This window comes from Simochromis diagramma, unplaced genomic scaffold, assembly GCF_900408965.1.
Source record: "Simochromis diagramma unplaced genomic scaffold, fSimDia1.1 OVJJ01000561.1, whole genome shotgun sequence".
Lineage (NCBI taxonomy): Eukaryota > Metazoa > Chordata > Actinopteri > Cichliformes > Cichlidae > Simochromis > Simochromis diagramma.
Window position 1 is genome coordinate 279,704 of NW_024387384.1, and position 20,397 is coordinate 300,100.

At 43.5% G+C, this 20,397-nt stretch overlaps 2 protein-coding genes across 2 annotated transcripts; both read left to right on the top strand.

Annotated features, from left to right (window-relative positions):
- The first annotated feature begins 11,155 nt into the window (after nucleotides 1-11,155).
- On the top strand, nucleotides 11,156-13,549 carry LOC120720151. The gene is made up of 3 exons (XM_040009771.1): nucleotides 11,156-12,318; nucleotides 12,888-13,190; nucleotides 13,466-13,549. The coding sequence occupies exons 1-3, from the start codon at nucleotides 11,200-11,202 to the stop codon at nucleotides 13,547-13,549; spliced, it is 1,506 nt and encodes a 501-aa protein (XP_039865705.1). The 5' UTR covers nucleotides 11,156-11,199.
- Nucleotides 13,550-15,194: 1,645 nt separating this feature from the next.
- Nucleotides 15,195-17,823, top strand: LOC120720149. Its single transcript, XM_040009770.1, has 2 exons — nucleotides 15,195-15,491; nucleotides 15,988-17,823. Exon 2 carries the CDS (start codon nucleotides 16,061-16,063, stop codon nucleotides 17,489-17,491), a length of 1,431 nt encoding a protein of 476 aa, XP_039865704.1. The 5' UTR covers nucleotides 15,195-15,491; nucleotides 15,988-16,060; the 3' UTR covers nucleotides 17,492-17,823.
- Nucleotides 17,824-20,397: the final 2,574 nt, after the last annotated feature.

Genomic DNA, 20,397 nt, shown 5'->3' on the forward strand with positions numbered 1-20,397 from the left:
CCTATAGCTCAGTGTGGCGAAGACCAAAGAACTGATTGTGGACTTTAGGAGGACCAGGAAACCTGTGACCCCTGTTTCAATCCAGGGGGTCGATGTGGACATTGTGGAGGACTATAAATACCTTGGAGTACACATAGACAATAAACTGGACTGGGTTAAAAACACTACTGCACTTTACAGGAAGGGCCAGTGTCGACTCTGAGGTCCGTCAACATCTGTCGGACAATGCTCAGGATTTTCTATGAGTCTGTTGTGGCCAGTACTATCCTCTACACTGTTGCATGCTGGGGCAGCAGGCTGAGGGTCGCAGATGCCAACAGACTCAATAAACTGATCTGCAAGGCCAGTAATGTTGTGGGGATGGAGCTGGACTCCCTTAGGGTGGTGTCTGAGAGGTGGATGTTGTCCAAGATAAAGACAATGTTGGATAACACCTCCCACCCACTCCATGACGTGCTGGCTAGTCACAGGAGCATGCTCAGTTAGAGACTGAGATTACCCATAATGCACCAGTGAATGAATCTCCCTGTACAACTCCTCCATCTAATGCACAGAACACACTGCAATAGTTACACATCCATGCCATCTGCACATCCTCTCAGAGGATGGTTGTTATGGTGCATATATATCTATATAATCTCTGTGATATTCAATTTTCAGGATGAAAACCTCCTTGTTGTTTCACCTTAACAAAGGCGTGTCAACTAAGACAGTCCTACAACATTCAGAGTCTACAGGAGCTCAGGGTGGTTCTTGTCTACTATAGGGACCATGAGGGACCATGACTACCTCAGGGACCCATCAGATGTCTCCGTTGTCCCACAGGCTAGGACCCAACAGGACTCCTTCTTCAGCTTAATGGTTCCCTTCGCCTCTGGTGTCCACCATCTGCTTTGGGAATTACCACCATGGCAGACACCAGCCACCTTGCAGCCACAACTCCTTGCAGTAGCCTCAGCTATTGAGGTGTGGAACATCCTCTACTCACACTCCCTCAGATTTTTGCCAAAGTTCTGCAGGAGGTGGGAGATGAAGATCTCCCAGACCAGGAACTCAGTGCCAGGGGATTCCCAGTTCCACTGTATCCCTTAAAACACGTCAGGTTTGCCCAGGATCCTCCCCCAGCAGCTGATCCAACCCACCACCAGGTGGTGATAGGTTGACAGCTCAGCTCCTCTCGTCATCCGAGTGTCCTTAACATATGGCTGCAGACCTGATGGCATTATTACAAAAGGTGCAGGGAAGAGTGACTTTTATTCATCAGTGAAACTCCAATGTACTGGCAGCAAGCAGAGGGTACACAAGAATACCTAACCCTGCACGCTGCCTCTCACTGAGGACAATATCAGATTGGAGAAGAGTCCAGTACCTAAGGTGTCTCCTGTAGGTGGTCGGCCTACAGGAGGTCAGGACCATGTCTGCTCTTCGGGCCCCCTGGTGACAGGTTGGGGCCATGGTAAGTTTATACCAGGTAAGGTAAACTGGACGCTTGATTGATGAACATTTCTGGTGAAAATAACTAAATATTTTTAAACAATGAAAACTGAATCTAAAAGTGAACTAACAATGGCAGCCCAATATTGTAAACAAAGCATGACGCTAGCATCGATTGTCCTGAAGTCAGGTTGTCTTTGCACACAAAACAGCAGACAGCTGAAATCAATACGTGCTGGCTCGGTGTGCATGTTCTGTTTGGCGTGGCATGTTTTCTGTCTCTCTGCTGTTGTTTAAACCCAACAAGAAAAAACTGAGCAAAGGGAGTACAGATGGAGCAGGGTCATCAGTCTGATGCTGCTTTATGTTTACATACAGGTGTCAACACTCACACTTCCATTATCATCCTGTTTGACCCTCCTCCTCTTTGTCCTTATTGTCCTCATCAGTCACAATGCTCTGTTTAGTATTCCCGCCACAATGTTCAGCTCGCACTCCATCACACGATCAGATACAGGCTGGAGGAGCTAGGACGGATGATTTATCTTTTCTAATAGGCAAAACAGACAAGTCTCTCTCTCTCTCTCACACACACACACACACACACACACACACACACACACACACACACACACACACACACACACTGCATCCACAACTGTAGTTTCATGCGCACACGTTGTGGTCATGCCATCCAATGTCAAGAGTAAGGGGAAGTCCCATTAGGATGAGTGTTTTCTTCATCGCCTTCCCGGTGTGATAAACACTGGGGTGAGTGAGGGGTGGACCTGACTGACAAACTCCACCTCATTGTTAGTCCATTTTAAAAATCTCCGCCATGTTTCAAAGAGCCCAAAAGTAAATAAGCGGCAGACAGAAATGAGGCAGGTCGAATTGTCTTGCGTTTCATGCATGCGCACGACTGGAACGTAAGCGTTTTTGGCCGTTTCAGTGTGGACGCACAACTCTGTGAAAACAGATGAAAATGATAGTGTGGACGTGGAGAGTTTTCAGATGAAAACACAGTTTTCCAGTGTGGAAGTAGCCTGAAGGAAACCATTACACCCATACAGCAGCAACTAGTCAGTGTGTGTGCTGACCCACCTTAAATCCTTCCTGCTTTCTCTAATGGTACCCTAATTGCAAAAATGAACATTCAGTTCAATTCAAATTTTATTTATGTAGCACCAAGCAACAATAAACACCCCGAGGCTGCTTTTATTGTTGCTGGCGACTTCAACCACACCAACTTAAAGACAGTCCTCCCCAGATTCCACCAACATGTCTCCTGCCACACCAGAGGAGACAAGACTTTAGACCATGTGTATTCCAACCTGGCTGGAGCCTACAAAGCCACACCCCTCCCCCACATTGGACAATCGGACCATCTCTCCCTGTTCCTCACACCTAGGTATTCACCACTCATCCAACGTGTGAAACCTGCTGTGAGGACAATTAAAGTGTGGCCAGAGGGGACAGACGCAGTGCTCCAGGACAGATTTAAAAACACAGACTGGAATATGTTCACCCACACAGACCTGGACCAGTACGCCTCATCTGTACTGGATTACATCTCCGAAACCACAGACAGTGTCACCACCCAGAAACGGATCACCATGTACCCCAACCAGAAGCCTTGGATGAACCGGGATGTTCGTCTCCTCCTGAAGGCCCGCAACACCGCCTTTAGGTCAGGAGATGCACACGCCTACAGCACAGCCAGGGCTAATCTAAAGAAGGGCATCAAAAAAGCCAAACACCATTACAAAAAGAAGGTAGAAGAACACTTCTCCAACTCCAACCCCCGACGCATGTGGCAAGGACTCCAGACCATCACAGACTACAGGACCACCAAACCCTCCCCCGCATCCTCTGATGTCTCCTTCCTCAACGAGCTCAACAATTTTTATGCTCGTTTTGAGCAAGGGAACCCCACAACCAAAGCAGACATGACGCCAGACCACCAACCTCTGACTCTCTCCCCTACCGATGTAGGAGCGGTGCTGAGCAGGATCAATGTCCACAAGGCTGCAGGCCCTGATGGCATCCCCGGGCGTGTTCTCAGAGCGTGTTCTGGGGAGCTTGCAGGAGTGCTCACAGACATATTCAATCTGTCCTTGGCCCACGCTGTGGTACCGGCCTGCTTCAAATCCACCTCCATCGTCCCGATACCCAAAAACTCCAACCCATCTTGCCTCAATGACTACCGCCCAGTAGCACTCACCCCCATCATCACTAAGTGCTTAGAGCAGCTGGTCCTAGCACACTTCAAATCCTGTCTCCCCCCCACCCTGGACCCCCACCAATTCGCATACCGCCAGAACAGGAGCACAGAGGATGCAGTCTCCATCGCACTGCACTCTGTCCTCTCACACCTGGACAACAACAACACCTACGCCAGAATGCTGTTTATAGACTTCAGTTCAGCATTCAATACAATCCACCCCTCACAACTCATCAGGAAACTGACAGACCTGGGCATCAATTCCCTCATCTGCAAATGGTTACTGGACTTCCTGACCAACCGCCCCCAACATGTCCGGCTGGATAACCGCTGCTCATCTACAATCACGATGAACACCGGTGTACCACAAGGCTGTGTGATGAGCCCTTTCCTCTACTCCCTCTTCACCCACGACTGCAGACCTGCTGATGGTTCCAACACCATCATTAAGTTTGCAGATGACACCACGGTGATTGGCCTCATCAGTGACAACGATGAGGCCGCCTACAGGGAGGAGGTGGATCGTCTGGCTGAGTGGTGCGACAGAAACAACCTGCTGCTTAACACCGAGAAGACCAAGGAGCTCATCGTGGACTACAGGAGGAATGCTGACCCACATCCACCCATCCACATTAAGGGGACGGCTGTGGAGCGTGTGAGCAGCTTCAAGTTCCTGGGAGTCCACATCTCCGAGGATCTCACCTGGACGACCAACTGCTCCAAGCTGGTCAAGAAGGCTCACCAGCGCCTCTTCTTCTTGAGGACTCTGAGGAAGAACCACCTGTCCTCAGACATCCTGGTGAACTTCTATCGCTGCACCATCGAGAGCATCCTGACCAACTGTATAACAGTCTGGTACGGGAACTGCTCTGCCTCGGACCGGAAGGCGTTGCAGAGGGTCGTGAAAACTGCCCAGCGCATCGCCGGAGCACCACTTCCTGCCATAAAAGACATCTACAGGAAGCGGTGTCTGAAAAGGGCTGGGAAAATCATCAAAGACCCCAGTCACCCATCACATGGACTCTTCACCCTCCTGCCCTCTGGGAGGCGCTACAGGAGCCTCCGGACTAAGACCACCAGGTACCGGAACAGCTTCTTCCCCACAGCCGTCAGACTCCTGAACTCTGCCTCCTGACATCTGACCCACGTTAACACATGGACTGAACATACACACACCCACAATGGACAACTGTACCCTCAAACACACAATAATAACATGGACTGAACCACCACTCACAACCACTAGCACTTTATATAGCCTCTGTAGAAACTATCTACACCCTCACTTATCTTAACTGCACTACTGTATAGCTCTGTGTAAATAATCATACACATGTACATTCGATAATCTTTAATCCTACAACTGTTTACAACTTGCATAGTTCCCATTTCTGTATAGCTGTATATCTCAGATTCTGTAAAGTTATTTATTTCATATTCTGTATAGTTTCATATTTATACCCTGTTCATAGCCTGTACATAGCCTGTACTCACTACAGCCTGTACATACTTATAGTTATAGAATATTCACAACATACTTCATACCGTGTACATTATAACATACCATAATAGACCCATTTCTGTAATATACTCACATATCTATATTATTGCTAATATATATTGTAATATATCTATATCACTAAAGCACTTCTGGATGGATGCAAACTGCATTTCGTTGCCCTGTACCTGTGCATGTGCAATGACAATAAAGTTGAATTCTATTCTAATTCTATTCAAATCACAACACCAGTCATCTCAAGGCACGCTATATTTTAAGTTAAAGACGTGAGAATAAAACAGACACAAGACCAACAATCAGATGAATCGAGATGAGCAAGCACTTGGCAACAGTGGGAAGGAAAAACTCTGTTTTAACAGGAGGAAACCTCTGGTAGAACCAGACTAAGGAAGAGGCAGTCATGTTTTACTCAACTTGAAAATAGAGACATATAACATAAAGTAAAGTATCAACTGAGCTCAGACATCAAGAGGCTCATTTTAACTCTGACAAACTTGGAAAAAACACTGAAGTGGGTGCCGTAATCAGCACATTCCAGAGGGAGACCAACATACTGTGCATGTTCAGTGGTGGTTAGATAGCACTCCAAAACCACAAAAACCAAATCCAACTGGGAGAAGAGACAACAGACAATGACAAACACTAAGATTGGGGCTTAAATACTGGGAGAAAATAAAACTTAAAACAGGAAGTAACACATCGCAGAAATGCTGAACAAAAGCTCAACATAGAGAAACTTGGCAAAGGAACGCTAGGGAAGGCTGGGAAAGTAACCAAAGCAACCAAACACAGAAAAACAAATTCCATTAATACTCAGACTTGACCCCAGGAGGCGGTATATTATTTTGTTTCTCCTGGTGTTTTTGTTTCGTTTCGTTTCGTTTGTTTGTTTGTTAGTTTGTTTGTTTTTGTCTGTTTGTCTTAGTTATTGTTAGTCCTTATTTGTTGGTTGTTGTTAAGAAACGGACAGAGAACTGACAGTATGATTATTCTAGTTGTATATTTGTTAATGTTTCTGTCCATCCAAAATATCAATAAAAAAAATAAAAACAAATACTCAGACTTGATGTTAATAAAAGGCTCAAAAGTCAAACTGCATAAGTCAAAACCGAAAACTCAGCGCACAGACTAAACAGTATACAAAAGGACAAGACACCAAATCCTTCACCACCCAAAAACCAAGGACAATGGTGGTAGTAATAAGAATAAAATCAAAGGGTTGATGATGAGAAAAGTAGTTTTAAGCAGTGTTTGTGAATATGACATCAGTAGCTGTGAAGGTGGGAAGGCTGTTTGTCCACCCTTTGAATCCCTGGTGCTGAGTAGGGGTGGGTTTTGATAATCGATTTATCCATTAAAATCGATTCTGGCTTGGATAACGTGATATCGATTCATTAAAATCCTGAATCGATTTTTTAATATTAATTTATTTTGCCTGAAACGCCAGAATCTCAGGTTAAACCTCACAAAATTTCAACAACCACCAAACAGCTAAGACAGTAAATAAGAGCAGGAACACGGGTCCTGCACAAAGACGTAAACACAAAGCCCCGACCCAATGCATCAGAATCAGTGAGACGTCACCTTTCTCACCCGACGGCACGGACACGGTCGGGGCTGAAAGCCGACAGCTCGCTGATTCTTATGTTTCGGCGGGTCCGCACTTTGTGTTTACGCCCTTTTTGCGCAGATTCTGAAGCTGCAGGTTTAATTTCTCTCCAAACAATATTGACCGAACCAGCAGCAAAAGAAGATCCAAACTACGCTTCACATAAACATCGTCATGAATTCCCTCTTAGTTTTGCTGTTTTGCTTCCACCACACTTCATGCACAGCTCTCTCTCTCTGTACTTCAAGAACAGTTTCCCATCTAAAAATCTGTTTTCTGCACTATTTGCTTGCGTGTTACGCACAAGTCTGATGTGCTGCAGAATATTTTTATAAATCCCAGGCCAGGAAAATCACCTTCATGTTTTTCTGTGTTTTATCTTCAGCTACTTTGACACAAAGGCATCTGCTGTGATGCTCACACCTTTGATAAAGTCTTGCGAGTGTCAGCTTCCTTTTTATAGATACAAAAATATGTAAATGTACAGATCTGAATTATAATATTTCTGACTGTCTGAAGCAAAATTTCCCAGATTTAAATTGAATTGAATCGAATCGATTCGGGACCTTGTGGATCGGAATCGAATCGATTCTAGAAATCAGTGACGATACCCAGCCCTAGTGCTGAGGTTCTGCTGCACTTCTTTGGACATGGGGAGAGACGAAAGCTTTAAGCTGTTTAGATGTTCCCTTTAGGCCACGGTCTAACATAAATAACCATTCAATGAAATACATTAACTTGAGTTCTTAACACGACCGCAGCTGTTTCCAGCTGAGAAATAACTGTGGCTGTGAACCCGGAGAAACTACTAACCTCTTTAAGTTAACTGAGCAAAGGTGGAGAAATACGACTGATTTGTTCCTGTTGGTCTCTTTTACATAAAGATGCATCCTTATTCTTGGATTCAGCATAGCTGGGGAAGAATAAAGGAGGTTAGAGATGAGGAATAGTGATGTGTCGGTCGCGAACGAAACGGCTCTTAGAGCCGGGTCTTTGAAGTGAACGACGCAAGCCGGCTCCTTATTGGGAGCCGTGGTTTGTTTTCTTTCTCTCGCCCTCTCTCTCGCACTTTTTTCCCGCTTCACTCTGCACGCGAGCCTTGTGCTTGAACTGAGCAGAGGGGGGAGCGGTGGTAGTTACACTCGCAGTAGCACAGGAACAGAGCGGGAGGGACAAACTCCGAAACACGTAGAAACTCCACAACACGTACAAAACACAACAGAAGTGCTCCAGGATGCTAGGGGGCAGTGTTGAGCTTTTGTTACCGAGTGGCTACACAAGCCAACGACCGGATTTGGTGTGTGGCAGTAACAGGTAAATGAACATTTTTTTAAATTATTTGAATATATATGAGTGCTTTTGTATAAATACACAAACCATACACATATGCTTTCAATTGTGTAATTTAAGTGATCTAGTAGCTCTGTTTTGAAGTTCAGTTAATGCTAGAAATGTGTTTTGGAGTTTGCACGTGCTTTGTCTCTTGGGGCCACCGCATATATTTATATATAAACATATATAATTAAAACCATGTTTTTTTTCCATTAGTAATTCATTTTGTGCATAATTTTATATTGTTGTTGATAATACATTAATTAAAGCAACAAAACAACCTGAAGAGCCAGTTGGGAGCCGAAAGAGCCGGCTCTCTAAAAAGAGCCGGCTCTCTAAAAAGAGCCGGAAATCCCATCACTAATGAGGAGGAAGAAGAGGAAGGTGTCGAGTTTAACATATGAGTATGAAGACACAGTAAAAACACATCGATGAGGAGAAGTCACACAGAAATGCAAATATTTAAATCTAATTGGAGAAAAACAGCCAAAGTGAGTCAGAAACAAAGGACAGACTGATAAGTGACTACAGCCAGCACTGCCATTTTAGGAGACTTACTCGCTCGTCTTCTTTTCCTCTTTCCAATCATGATCTTTATAGCTCAGTCGCTGCCTTTGTCTTTAGATTTGCTGCAACATGATAACAACATGCAACACAGACACTTTAAATCGAACCACGAAAAGAGGATTTGGCATCAGGTCTCAGATCGGTGTGAATCACAGAGAAGCTCCCGCTGAATGTGAGATGATGGCAGGCAGATGAAGAAGATGTTCTGACACAACCTTTTACCAACACTTGTGTTAACAAGAAGAGACCTCAAACAGAACCATGATCAGACAGGGACAAATGTAGCTGCTAAAACTGGTGGATCTAAATCTTCACCACAAAGTCCATTCACATACAAGAAGAAGGGGAGTGAGTGGGTCAGTGCTCAGGGCGCAGAGACTAAATTGGCCTTAAACACAACATTTATTTCCATGGAAAAAGGTAAAACCAGAATTAAAAATACAATTTTAAAATACCCCAATACAATAAAAAGAATGTTCTCAATACGCTAAAACACCTGCCGGTAGAAATAATTATACACTATCCAAAAAAATGCTACAACGTTTCCCATACACTAAAATTTCCCCCATAGTCCCGTAATCCCACAGTCCAGCCACACTCGGGTAAATCTGGAAAAAAAAAAAAAAAAAACCCAGGAGAGGAATTCCTCTTCCGGGATGGAAATCACGCCAAAAAACCAAGGAGGAGGCTCCTGTCTCCTCCTGACAGCGCGTCACTGCACAGTCCAGCCACACTCCACACCTGAACACGGCCTCCCTCATAGCACCGCCAGATGCAGGCAGAGACACACCCCTGCCCTGCTGTGGATTTCACGTGTCACCTCCCACTGTCGCTATTCCTGCCGTCGGGACGCCGTGTTCCACTGGCCGGTCTGTCGCCGAATGACTTGTGGCACCCCACAGTGCGAGAGCGAAGTGCTCTAATAGGGTGATATGGTACTACAAGGTCATTAAGATAAGATGGGGCCTGATTATTTAAGACCTTGTATATGAGGAGCAGGAAACAGGAGAAATCTGCTCTCTCTTTCTAGTCCCTGTCAGGACTCTTGCTGCAGCATTTTGGATTAACTGAAGGCTTTTCAGGGAGATTTTAGGACTTCCTGATAATAATGAATTTAGAGCAATAATGAGAATCATCAGTAAAAAGGAGCAGAGCTTCTCTGTTATGGTGCCATCCTGTGCTGTAATGCCCTTTTCTCTGCCTCTCTCATTTTCTCCATGAGTCTGTGTGTGTGTTTGTTCGTGTGTGAAAGCATGACCCCTCCTTACTTTACAGTGGCCTCCGGGATGCCCGCCCTCCTGCCACACACACCTGGGATAATCACCCCCTGCTAATCATCTGGCAATCAACAGGCTCCTTTAAAATCTGGGGAAGCTCCTTCAGTCTTTGCCTGAGCGTTGAACCTGTTGTGGTAGTTAGTCACCCACATGCTCTAAGTCTGTTTACCTGTTGTCATGCTTGCCTTCTTTTTACTCCTCATCCCTTCTGCAGAGGTTTTTGTGTGAAAGCTGGAGTGGAAAATCAGTATGGTGGACTTTGGCATGTGGCGAACAGAGGACTTGATTACCTGACCAACCTCCTTCCTGCAGCTGTGTGCTTGAGAGACAGTGGATGTAAGAGCCAAAGTCAATGTTTATGTTTTTCCTTTTTGTTTTGGTGGCACAGGTGTATAGTTTTACCTGCGTCTCAGGTGATGGTATGTGGGTGTGGTCACAGTCTATTTACCTGATGTCGGTGTTCGCAGCAGGTGGGTTGGGTGAGTGGTTTGTGGGCAAACTTTTCTGTTGAACGTCATTTTTTGGCACACCAGTTAATCCATGCGCTAGTTGTAAATTGATTGAAAGCGCAAATGTTCGTTTTTGTTTTGTTCTTAAAATAAATGCGCAAAGTACAAGTTCGACTCATTATGGATTATTGGAGGCGCGTCACAGGGACACAACCAACTCAGCCGGCCGCGGCTTTATTTACGGATGAAAGTCGCAACATTTAGTCAACAGAAAAAACCTTGTCTTTTATTGCACACATCAAAACAATGAAGAGGATTTTTGGACATACGTTTTGGAGTCACGGAGCTTTCAGATGAGTGGACGCAGTTCTCAAATGAGTAATTGGAAACGGCACCGTCACACTGGCATGGTGGAACGCAGCGCAACAGACACTTCAGAAGCGGTAGGACACGCGGATTCACTCTGTGTATTATTGGATGTTTTGAACACAGTTTGTAAGTGTCATCGCTTGTCCATTGGGGACATTGGTTTGATCTGCGTTGTGTGCGTGCGTGTGCTTGATTTGGCAAGCTGGAGGACGCTGCTCTGGTTTTGACAGCCTGTGACGCTGCTGCGCAATGGTTTACACGGAAGAAAAGTATTGGCTGTGGTCTATCTGTGAAGCTGTGGAATATAATGTTGTTTTGATGCATGTGAAAAAGTGACGATGAGTGAAATAAAAGAAGCCGAACATGAACTGGAAGAAAAAAGATTTGCAAAACTGACGGCTAAAGCGCTTGCTTTTAAAATGGAAACTTTGCAGAAAGAGCGAAAGGCTCATGTTAACAAGATTAAAGGGTTAACTCGTGATATTAAAGAATTGATGAACAAGGATGACAATGCAAAAGCTGTGCTGCTTAACTTGGAAAAACTGAATGATTTGTATAAAAATGCCAAAGCAGTTCATGATGCATTCATTTTATTGATTCCTAAAGATGAACAAGATGCTCATATTGACTGGTTTGGACGCATCACAAAATGTAATGATGATTTTGTTGAAGATGTGAAACAGTGGCTTCTTGAAGCTGGAAGACCTTTTATGGAAAAAGACAATAAACCTGAGAAAGTGCCTACTGCTGTTACTTTGGATGTGGCCGTTTCTGCTGAGACTGTTTTATCAAAGGAGATGGTTTCTTCCACAAATGATAAACATAACATCTTAACATCCCCAAAGCAGGTTAAAACAAATTCTGACATACAAGATGAAATACAGCCAGGTGACAGTGTTTCAAACGTAGGAAGCAAAAAGAGTAAAATCAGTTCTTCAAGCTCAAACTCCAGAGCATCAAGTACAACATCAGCACGAATAATGGCTGAAGCTGAAGCAGCTGCTCTGATGGTAAGGCAAAAACTGCTTAAGGATAAACATGCCTTGGAGGAACATGAAGCACTGTTAAGGAGACAGCGGGAGCAACTGGAGCTGGAAACAAATATAGCTGCCACGGTTGCAAAAATGAAAGTACTGAAAGGCTCAAAAGGATCCAGTATTAAAAGTAAACTATCAAAAATATCGGATGGTATGGAGTCATGTTTTGAAAAGGGACAAAAAGTAACTCAAGTGCTGAATACTAGTCCTGATAATCCTGTACGTGAAAGGCAACATGTGCATATCTTTAGGGAGCATAATGTTGCAGACTCACAATCTCTCTTAACCACAGGCAGAGTTCCAATACAACCTCAGACTCTTTCTGAAGATCCCTTGACATATCAGTCAGACATTAGAAATTCACATGAAAATAAACATGTACCTTCTCAAATTTCTAGTCATGAAGAAGACTGTAACATCTTATCTGTCATGAGTAAGCAAAACGAACTCACTGCTTTATTAATCCAACAACATAGTCTTTCTTCATTACCTAAAAAGGAGATCCCAGTTTGGGGCTGCGGCTGCAGTAATGCGGACGCTGCACCGGTCAGTCGTGGTGAAGAGGGAGCTGAGTGTAAAAGCGAAGCTCTCAATTTACCGGTCGATCTACGTCCCTACCCTCACCTATGGCCACGAGCTGTGGGTAGTGACCGAAAGAACGAGATCGCGGATACAAGCGGCGGAAATGAGCTTCCTCCGAAGGGTGGCTGGCCTCTCCCTTAGAGATAGGGTGAGAAGTTCGGCCATCCGGGAGGGGCTCAGAGTAGAGCAGCTGCTGCTCCACATCGAAAGGAGCCAGCTGAGGTGGTTCGGGCATCTGGCAAGGATGCCCCCTGGGCGCCTCCTGGGCGAGGTGTTCCAGGCATGTCCCACCGGGAGGAGGCCCCGGGGCAGACCCAGGACACGCTGGAGAGATTATATCTCTCGGCTGGCCTGGGAACGCCTTGGTATTCCCCCGGACAAGCTGGAGGAGGTGGCTGGGGAGAGGGAGGTCTGGACCTCTTTGCTTAGGCTGCTACCCCCGCGACCCGACCTCGGATAAGCGGATGAAGATGGATGGATGGATGGAGATCCCAGTTTTTGATGGAGATCCACTTCAGTACCAGACTTTTATTAAATCGTTTGAACACAACATTGAAAGCAGAAATAAAAACCCTGGAGATTGTCTTTATTATTTGGAACAACACACAAAGGGTCAACCAAGAGAACTTGTAAGAAGTTGCCTACACATGACTTCAGAAGCAGGATTCAGAAAGGCGAAGTGTTTGTTACGGCAGCATTTTGGGAATGAACATAAACTTGCCACGGCTTACATGAGCAAAGCACTTGCTTGGTCTTCAATAAAAGCAGAGGACACGAAAGCTCTTGTTAAGGTTCAAAATATTGGGGATGGACACCAGAGGAAAAACCCACAATAACAACACTGGTCCGGTTGGGTTGAGTCAAACGATGATTTAATGATCACACACGTGGGAGATGGACACTGTATGCAGACAGTCTCAGATCTCGTCTCAAAAAACACATCACCATAGTTTTATGAAATCAGGGTATTAGAACGCCCCTTCATGCGTTGTGACAGGTGCAATACAATCAATGTTGACAATTTTATTTAACACAAAGAATAACATTGTCTCCTTCCCGAGGGCAGACGCTAACTGCCCCCGTCTCCTGGAACCGTCTGTACCCTGCTAAGACACAACATGGCAGCTACAAGGACTCTTTCATTTGTTAAGACCATCAGTGTGTATTGCTCTAAATCAAGTACATAATATTAAATGAATATTGCTGGATCAGCTACTTCTACTTAAAACATATTAAAACATGACTAAGCACAAAATCACCAAGAACAACATCGTATAAATGCTGTGTAAGCGCGTGCGGCCTTCCAAGCTCAACGCCTTTACCCTCCATAGATCAGCCAGACTCGCGCTGGCTGTAGATTTTAACCTTTAATTAACTTGAGCACAACTCTAAAATAAGCAACAAACTGCAATGTGTATGGAATGATCATGGTTACATCTGCAATGGAAAATCATGTTATTATTCTGGTACCTGCAAGGAAAAAGATCAAACTGAAATTATAGCCATCACTGTAAATGCAAAAGATAATGTAAGGTCAAAAACTTCAATTTATGTTTAATGCAAAGCTGGTTATATACTTCTAATGAACTAATAATGCCATATTAAAATAATGAATGAAAATGAGAAAAACATCCCCTCCTCATTTTACACTCTTCAAGCTTACACAATATTCCTAAGAGGCTGTTGCAATGCTATGGAAGATCTCAGTTATATGCAGGAGCTTGACATGCCCGCCAACATGTTAGCTATAACAAAGAAACTTCCCTACAGGCAGAGAGATAAGTGGAGAACTGCAGTCTGTGATTTCCATGAGAAGTGTAATCGACAAGCTACATTTAAGGATCTTGTGGAGTTTTTAGAAAAACAAGTTAAGATCGCATCTGACCCAGTGTTTGGGGACATCAAGGATATCTGCACAACAAACAGAGACACAAGAAAACTTAAGTCTCAAACTCACACAAGATTCAAAGAAAGTTCTTTTGCTACCTCTGTGATGGCATCTGAAAAAGAAAATAACAAAGTTAAGGAAAAGGAAAGAACAGCACAAATGAGGAGTTGCTTGTTTTGCAAAGGTGAACATACCTTAGAAAACTGTCAAGAGCTGGAAAGAAAAACGCAAAAAGACAAAATCACTTTTCTAAAAGAGAATGGAGTCTGTTTCGGATGTCTTTGTAAAGGTCACATTAGTAGAGACTGCAAAAAGCGCCTCAGGTGCAAGACGTGTGGTTTAAAGCATCCTCAAATGTTACACATCTATCAAAAGACAATGAGTAAAGAACAAGAATCAAAGGAACAAACTCAAAATCGTGCCATAGTCTCTATTCAGACCAGTGCTCTTACTGGGGCCGGTAAAGATGAATTTAAACTTTCCATCGTGCCTGTGAAAGTTAAGGCCAAGAAAGGAAATGTAACATTGTACACCTATGCATTTCTTGACCCAGGCAGCACTGCATCATTTTGTACAGTAAAGCTGATGAATGAGCTAAAAATTCATGGAAGAAGATCCAACATTCTGCTGAGAACTATGGGACAAAATAAAGTTGTTGAAACGGATATTATTGCAGATTTAGAAGTCGCTGGACTAGACGGAAATGGGTTTTGTGATCTTCCCATTCTTTATACTCAGTTCACTATGCCTGTCCATAAAGGAAACATTCCTCACCAGAACGATATAATCCGGTGGCCATATTTGAAGTCTGTAAATCTGCCAGAAATTGACTCTGAAATTGATTTGCTAATTGGCTCGAATGTGCCAAAGGCTCTGGAACCACTGGATGTCATTAGAAATGTTGGAGATGGACCGTATGCTGTTAAAACTGTCCTTGGCTGGACAGTGAACGGACCTTTGGGTGAGACTCAAACTGAAGTTCACAATCAGCCACAGATAAGTGTCAATAGAGTTTCAGTGGTGAAACTTGATGAGCTGTGGAATCAGCAGTTTAAAACTGATTTTCCAGAGTGTGCCAGAGATGAGAAAGAACCTTCTAAGGAAGACCAACAGTTTTTGGATAAAGTTTCCAATACTGCTAAGCTACATAATGGTCATTATTATATTGGACTCCCATTGAAAGACTTAAAGGTCTGCATGCCAGATAATAAAAGTGTTGCTGAACAACGCCTTCAGAATCTGAAGAAAAGACTTATGAAGAACTCTACTTTTCTGCAGGACTATAACAGCTTTATGTCAGATATGATCTCTGAAGGTTATGCAGAAAAGGTACCAGAAGACAACTTAGAACGGACGGACGGCAGGAAATGGTATTTGCCGCACCATGGTGTTCTGCATCCGCAAAAGAAAACCCTTAGAGTGGTGTTTGACTGTGGAGCCAAGTATCAAGGAGTGTCGCTAAATAGAAAGCTCTTACAAGGTCCAGACTTGACCAGCACGTTAATTGGAGTTCTGACAAGATTTCGTAAAGAACCTGTTGTCATTGCTGCAGACATTAAGGCCATGTTTCACCAGGTTAAAATACCAGAGGAGGATCGAGATATGTTGAGATTCCTTTGGTGGCCCAACGGAGATTACACTCAAGCCATGGTTGAATATAGGATGACAGTACATGTGTTTGGAGCAACATCATCTCCCAGTTGTGCAAATTTTGCACTAAGGAAATGTGCTGAAGATCATAAACAACAGTTTAGCCTTCAAGCCGTGGATGCAATGTTGAACAACTTTTACGTCGACGATTGTCTCGTCTCAGCAGCCACAGAAGAGGATGCGATCGATCTCTATCATGAACTCTGTGCCATATGCTTGAAGGGAGGCTTTCCACTGAACAAATGGATAAGTAACAGTCGTAATGTGTTGGCTGTAATACCTGAAAGTAACAGAGCAAACAAAATAAAGGATCTAGACTTGATCAGTGATGAACTTCCGGTGGAAAGAGTTTTGGGCGTTCAATGGTGTGTGGAGTCTGACGTTTTCAAGTTCAGAATCACTCTAAGAGATCGACCTTTGACAAGACGTGGCATCCTTTCTGTAGTCAGCTCTGTTTATGACCCCCTAGGAATGTTGGCACCAGTAATCTTAACTGCTAAAAAGATTCTGCAAAATCTGTGTCGAAAAAAGATTGGATGGGATGATGCATTACCTGATGCAGTTATACAGGAATGGACTATTTGGATGCAAGAGCTCTACAAGCTGGAGGAGTTCAAGGTTGATCGTTGTTTTAAAACCAACAGTTTTGGAACTGTAAAAACTGCTCAGTTGCATCATTTCGCAGATGCATCTGAGGACAGCTATGGAACATTGACTTATTTGTTACTAAAGAATGAACGAGACCAGGCACACTGTGCATTCATTATGGGAAAAGCACGTGTTGCTCCTTTAAAACCAGTTACAATCCCTCGAATGGAGTTAACTGCTGCCACCTTAGCAAGCAGAATGGATGTAATGTGGAAAAAGGAGCTGCAGATGGAACTGAAGGACTCAGTATTTTGGACTGACAGCACCTCTGTACTAAAATATATCAACAATAAAACAACAAGGTTCCGCACTTTCGTCGCCAACAGAGTTTCTGAGATTGTCAAAGTTTCAAATCCTCAACAATGGAGATATGTGGACACGGATAACAATCCAGCAGATTTGGCTTCTCGAGGTTTAACGGTACAATCCTTTTTGAAAAATAAACAAGCTTGGCTTTCTGGACCTCCATTTCTTCTACTACCACAAGAGGAGTGGCCTCAGAATCCTGATGAAGTGAAACAAATCTCATCAAGCGATGCAGAAATTAAAACAACAGTGAATGCTGTTCAGACGTCACAAGAAATGGATCCGGTTTCTCACTTCATTCAGTATTTTTCATCCTGGACTCGGCTGAAGCGTGCAGTAGCATGGATTCTGAGAGTTAAAAAACTGCTTCTGCAACAAAGACAGAAATGGTGCAACCCAAAACGAAACTTCATGCCAGGAGACATTGTGATCATTGTTGATGATTCCGCACCACGGAATTCCTGGATAACTGGAAAAATAGAAGAGACAATCCAGGACAAAAGGGGATTTGTTCGTCATCTTCGGATCAAGACAAAGACTGGATTCCTAAACAGACCTATAAATAAAGTCTGTCTTTTGCAGGAAACAGAGAATATTTAACATATTGGACTGACTGGATAATCTTTAAGTGACCTACTCCTTTTAGTTATGGGTTACTAACCTCACACATGGTGAACCACAAGTAGTAGTACTGATGCATGTTGCACTAAAGGGCGATTGAAATGTTTTATGAACAAGAAAATGATGTAAGACTTGATTATTTTGTAATTATTATTTAAAAGATAATAATTAGGGGCCGGTATTGTAAGAGCCAAAGTCAATGTTTATGTTTTTCCTTTTTGTTTTGGTGGCACAGGTGTATAGTTTTACCTGCGTCTCAGGTGATGGTATGTGGGTGTGGTCACAGTCTATTTACCTGATGTCGGTGTTCGCAGCAGGTGGGTTGGGTGAGTGGTTTGTGGGCAAACTTTTCTGTTGAACGTCATTTTTTGGCACACCAGTTAATCCATGCGCTAGTTGTAAATTGATTGAAAGCGCAAATGTTCGTTTTTGTTTTGTTCTTAAAATAAATGCGCAAAGTACAAGTTCGACTCATTATGGATTATTGGAGGCGCGTCACAGGGACACAACCAACTCAGCCGGCCGCGGCTTTATTTACGGATGAAAGTCGCAACAGTGGATTTGTCCCTTATAAAAGAAATAAACTCAATGAACTTCATTTCTGAGACCCATTTTTGAGTGCCTTTAACTATGAGCTGTCTGGATACCTCTTTAGCTGCTGAACCTGACTGATTTTTTACAAAACTGGACCTACCGAACGCATACCATCCAGTGCGCATCAAAGATGGAGATCACACTGATCTCCATCAGTGGAAGACAGCATTTAATGCTAAACTGGGACACTTTGAATACCTGCTCATGGGCTTTGGACTCACAAACTTAAAAGGCTTGTCTTTGTATATCTAGATGACATACCTATCTTTTCACGAGTCCCACATCCGTCTGGTCCTGCAGCGCCTCCTGGAGAATACTTTTTTTGTAAGCGGAGAAAAGTGTGAGTTACACCCACTCTGTCTCTTTATTGGGCAGATCAGGGCGGTAAATGACTGGCCCACACCAACCAGAAGCAGCGCCGATGCGTCCTCACTCAAGGAACTGTTTGCAGAGGATTCTCTTCTCTTTACATTGAAGATCATTTCACTTTGAGTCATTACACGTTAGGTATATGCCACGTGTGGCTTCTGGGTAACAGTGTTGATCTGTGGTACAGGTTACTTTATACCACATTTACTACTCACAGCTGAGACTTTTCTGATGTGGAAATCTTAGTATTTTATCTCTTATTTAATCAGATTCCTCCTGAATTGGACCTGTGGGAGCTGATCTGACCTCCACACATGTTGCACTGCGACTTTGTCTAGACACCCATTAAGTACTTCGACTGACTGTCAATCCAAGTCAGGTCTATTTCCGTAACCAACGCTCCTCTCTGTTTCTCTTTTCTATCAAACGTCTTCCTGTCTCACCCACGCTCTCACCACCTTCTCTCTCTCCCCGAGGCAGAAACTGGAGGAGATAATGGAGGATCACAAATTAAAGCTGAGACCTAATGAACACACACACATATTAATTTGGTCCGAGTGAGTCACACTCAAAGCACTTAGCTTAGTTCAATCTAATCTGAGTTTAAGTGTGATGGACAGGAGAAAGTTCTCCTCTATCCTTCCATGCTACATGTCGGCCATTTAAATAAATTAGATCTGAATCGTTAACATTTCTATCAGACAAGCTCACTGGTTTAAAAGAAATATAAAAATGTGTGTAGACCAAAGATTTCCTTACTTTCATGTTAAAGAATGAACCGAACCAATCGAAGTAGAAAAGTCTCCTTTGGTCATATCCATAATACATGGTTATTTATTTGACATCTGAGCTGAATAGCAGACAGACTTTAAAGAACCGAGGAGTTCTTCATGGCAAACAGTAGTTTTATTAGGTATCCGTGGACTAGATTAAAGTATTCATCATATATAAATTATTAATGTGTACTTTATGGATTTTGTCAGCACAGGCTGCCTCATCCAAAAATGACCTTTTCATTTTCTCTGTGCTCTAGTTTCATAAAGCTCTGCATTGTCAGAATGAGATGAACTTAACACCTGTCAATGAAAATAATCTCATACCTGCTGACACTCTGTGCTTTCCTGAGGATTTTTGGATACATCAGCTCCTCACTGATAAATGGTCAGTCTGTGGGTCATCTCGAAGACGTGATATCAGTGATCCAGTGTGTCATTCTGTGCTGCACTGTGAGCTGCATTCAGACAGGATTAGTGTGTGTGTGGAGGTCAGATCATTTTATGTCTACAGTGAAGATGATAATCCTGTCCACATCAGCCCTGGCTGTGTTTTATATCTATAACCCTTAAGATGTTTCCCGCACCTGTGCAGACAGGGGTGTGTGTGTGTTAATGCATTACTTTAAAATATGTGGAGACTGCTTCAGTCATATCTGACATTGCTGGATGGGGGAAGGCAGAAGAAGACACTAAAGTATTTTGGATGACTTGTCTTAGGAAAAGGCACTAAAACATACAACATAAAACATCCTTCCACACAATAGGTACGTGCTGTGCCCGTAAAGACTTGTTATAAATATAATGAAATACAGGAATTAGTTGCTGAGCACAACATTTGAGCAAACAACGACAAATATTATCAGGTCCATGAAACAATTTAATTTGGAATTCAACTTTATTTATACAGCGCCAAATAACAACAACAGTCGCCTCAGGGCTCTTTATATTGTAAGGTAGACCCTACAATAATACATACAGAGAAAACCCCAACAATCATATGACCCCCTATGAGCAAGCACTTTGGCGACAGTGGGAAGGAAAAACTCCCTTTTAACAGGAAGAAACCTCCGGTTCAGGGAGGGGCGGGGCCATCTGCTGCAACCGGTTGGGGAGAGAGAAGGAAGACAGGATAAAGACATGCTGTGG

Bases quoted from the DNA above. Each gene is read 5' to 3' on its own strand.
- LOC120720149 (XM_040009770.1), top strand. From the start codon at position 16,061: ATGTTGAACAACTTTTACGTCGACGATTGTCTCGTCTCAGCAGCCACA.
- LOC120720151 (XM_040009771.1), top strand. From the start codon at position 11,200: ATGGAAACTTTGCAGAAAGAGCGAAAGGCTCATGTTAACAAGATTAAA. The intron at 12,319-12,887 runs ATCCCAGTTTGG...GGATGGATGGAG, and splicing joins CTTCATTACCTAAAAAGGAG to ATCCCAGTTTTTGATGGAGA. The intron at 13,191-13,465 runs GTTCAAAATATT...TCCCGAGGGCAG, and splicing joins ACACGAAAGCTCTTGTTAAG to ACGCTAACTGCCCCCGTCTC.